At 41.1% G+C, this 3167-nt stretch overlaps 1 protein-coding gene across 1 annotated transcript; it reads left to right on the top strand.

Annotated features, from left to right (window-relative positions):
* The first annotated feature begins 1460 nt into the window (after nt 1-1460).
* LOC118483373 lies at nt 1461-2525 on the top strand. Its single transcript, XM_035979108.1, has 2 exons — nt 1461-1862; nt 2449-2525. The coding sequence occupies exons 1-2, from the start codon at nt 1515-1517 to the stop codon at nt 2464-2466; spliced, it is 366 nt and encodes a 121-aa protein (XP_035835001.1). The 5' UTR covers nt 1461-1514; the 3' UTR covers nt 2467-2525.
* The last annotated feature ends 642 nt before the right edge of the window (nt 2526-3167 follow it).

Here is a 3167-nt window from a genome sequence, read left to right as displayed (position 1 = left end):
TTTGATCTTCACTCGCAACTGTAGTTACGGCTCATCCTGTTTTGTTACGACTCGCAACCACTTCGGTTACGACTCGCATCCACAGTTTGACTTGACTCGCAACCATCGACATTACGACTCGCAATCAACAGAAGTTTTTGACTCGCAACCTCGTTTCGACTCGCAACGACACATTGTGACGGACATTTGGACTTTTGACTTTGGACTAAATTAAATTAATTAATTAATTAACTGATTAATTAACAATGTCAACCACCAACAGTGAATTGTCTACCCTAACTCAGCAACAAGAACTTGATTCGAAGCTTGGGACCACATCACGCATTCCTAGGCTAACTGATGCCAACGACTTTCCCGAGTGGAAGTGGCGCTTTGAACAGCATCTTAAGGTTAAAGATTACAAGCTATGGCGCAGCATCTTGAGGGGACCTAGGGAAATCATGATGGAAAGTCCTACAGAACCTGATGTTAAAGTTAAGAAGCCTCGAGAACAATACACTGAAGATGATTTGCTTATTGTTGAAGAAGATGATCGAGCTTTCTCTTACTTGACCATGGGTTTGGGTCCTAATATTGCCATGGGTTTTCGCACCTGCAAATCTGCCAAGGAACTGTGGGACTCTCTGGTAGAAGTGTATGAAGGTAACGAAGATATGAAAGAAAGTCGAAGGAACTTGCTGCAACAAAATTTCAACAATTTCAACCATATTTATGGTGAAACAGTAGATAATCAGATCCAAAGGTTTGTCAAGCTGGTGACTCAAATGCAGATGGAAGAAATTCATACCTCAAACGCCTCCACCAACAGACAACTTCTCAATGCTTTGCCCAAGAGTTGGGATCATCATGTTGCCATGATCAAGAAGACCAAAGATCTTGCAAGATGTACCCTGTCTGAGATGATCTCGCATATCAAAGCTTGTGAATTGGATGACAAGCAGAGAGAGACTAACTACAAGAACAGCATGCTGGCTGCCGGTTTCTCAATAGCTCCAACCACGTCTAGCGACAGCAACACAGCTCTTCTATCACAAGGAGGATTTCAAATGTTTCGCAACAATTCCTCTGTCTCTCAATCTGGATCCTCAAATCAAATCGTCTCTTCAGCTTCTCCAGCTTCAGTTCAAAATGTTGGAAAGGCTTCTGCTGCTGCCTCTGCTTCTGCTCACTCTACGAACAATGAGATGATGGCATTTTTCGCAAGTCAGTCAAAGGAAAAGCTAGACATAGCAGCTTCTGTAATCAACTGTTTGAATGCTTTTCTTGCAGGGAAGCTTGATCCACCAAAGTGGAGTCAAGATGATTTGTCACAGATTCATCCAGATGATGTTGAAGAAATGGATATCACCTGGCAAATGGCAATGGCGGCATTCAGAGCTCAAAAGTTTGTGAAGAAAACGGGTAAAAACAGGTGGGGCAATGCTTGGAATGGAGCTTCTAAAGTGCCTTTCAATCTTCGATGTTACAACTGTCATGAGGAAGGACACTATGCTAGGAACTGCCCGAAGCCACCCATGAACAGAGATCAGAATCCTACTATTCCTGCACAACCAGCTACTCCTAATCGAGAAAGGGCTCTTGTGTCTACTGCAAGTATAGCAGATGCAGCTGCCTCTGGAAGTCCACAGCCGCAGGGATTAGCACAAGCGCTGGTGGTGCAGCCAAATGTCAACTTTGACTGGTCCTCTGAGATTGAGCGTCTGAACATATCAGCTCCAGATAATCAAGCTGCAACTTCTAACATTGCTTTCATGACCTCAAACGAGCATGACCCTGAGCCACAGGAAGAGACTGCTGCTGACGATTTCGCTTTCATGACTCAAATCCTGTCAGCACCTGTCAAAGGTCTCACCAAAGAAGAGGTACTTTCAGTTTTCTGCACTCCTGAATGTAGGGAACGTGTTGAGGCTTATAGAATACACAACGCTGAGCTAATCGAAGATTACAATGAAATTAAAAGAAAAAATTTCACTTTAACGAAAAATGAAAAACTTTTCAAAGAAAAAGTCGAAGCTCAGCGTAAGGACATCGTTCAACTAAAGGACGATGTCAGTGTAGCTAAAGGCCAACTAATGATAGTCAAAGAAAAATTATGTGAAGTAACTAAGGAACTGGAGAGTGTAAGAGACAAATACCAAATCAATCAATTAAACATCAAGAAATTTGATTCCTCCAGTAAGTTAGTAAAAAATCTGTGTGATGAACAATTGGCTTACTCTAAGAAGAAAGGGTCGGGTTTGGGTTACAATCAGACTCCTCCTCCATACAATAACAATTACACTTATTTGCCAATGTCTGAGGAGGAGATCTTGAATGAAAGCAAAATGACATATGGCTCATCTAGCAAATCGTCTGTTCACAACAAAACTGTTGAGCCACAAAAACCCTCGCCTTTAAAGTTTATTCCTAAAGGCACAATTGATCCTAACATCTCGTTGTCATGTGCAGATGATAGCTCAGAAGTAAGATGTGATGATGTTCATGGGAGTGAACCAGTTATTGTTTCAAACATTTCTGAACCTTATTTTGAATATTATTCTGAACCTACTGAGTCAGACATTGCTTTTACTAATTCCTTGTTTGCGTCGTTTTCTGCGTTTGTTTCGTCTTGTGAGCCTGCTGTTTTGGGCAAAACTGATAATGTTTGTGTGGATGATTTGAACAATATTTGTGGTGATGATTGTTTTTCAGCTAATGTTTGTGATGATAACATATCAAATGTTTCAGTTTGTGATAATGTTACAGGTGCGGTCCCCAAGGATGCATTCAGTGAAACCACTGAAACTATTTCTCAAGAAAATCAAGTGTATCCTGATTCTTCTTCTGAACCTGTCTCAGTGGGTGTCCCTAATGTTGAATCTAGTGGGACCCCATTGGAAACCAAATTACCAAATGAATCAGAACCTGGGTCACAAAGTAAATGCTCTGAGGAAATGCATGTTGATGAAACTTCTTCAGGATCAGAAAGTGAACCTGAATCAGTTTCACTCGAGAAATGCGTTAAGGAAGTGCAAGTTGATGAAACTTCTTCAGGATCAGAAAGTGAACCTGAATCAGTTTCACTCGAGAAATGCATTAAGGAAGAGCATACTGTTGAAACTTCTTCTTGTTCGGAAAGTGAACCTGAATCAGTTTCAGATGATAAATGTGTTGATAAAACACATTTG

Source organism: Helianthus annuus, chromosome 10 (genome assembly GCF_002127325.2).
Source record: "Helianthus annuus cultivar XRQ/B chromosome 10, HanXRQr2.0-SUNRISE, whole genome shotgun sequence".
Lineage (NCBI taxonomy): Eukaryota > Viridiplantae > Streptophyta > Magnoliopsida > Asterales > Asteraceae > Helianthus > Helianthus annuus.
This window is presented reverse-complemented; position numbering and strand designations above follow the sequence as displayed.

Coding starts and splice junctions, on each gene's coding strand:
- LOC118483373 (XM_035979108.1), top strand. CDS start 1,515: ATGAACAGAGATCAGAATCCTACTATTCCTGCACAACCAGCTACTCCT.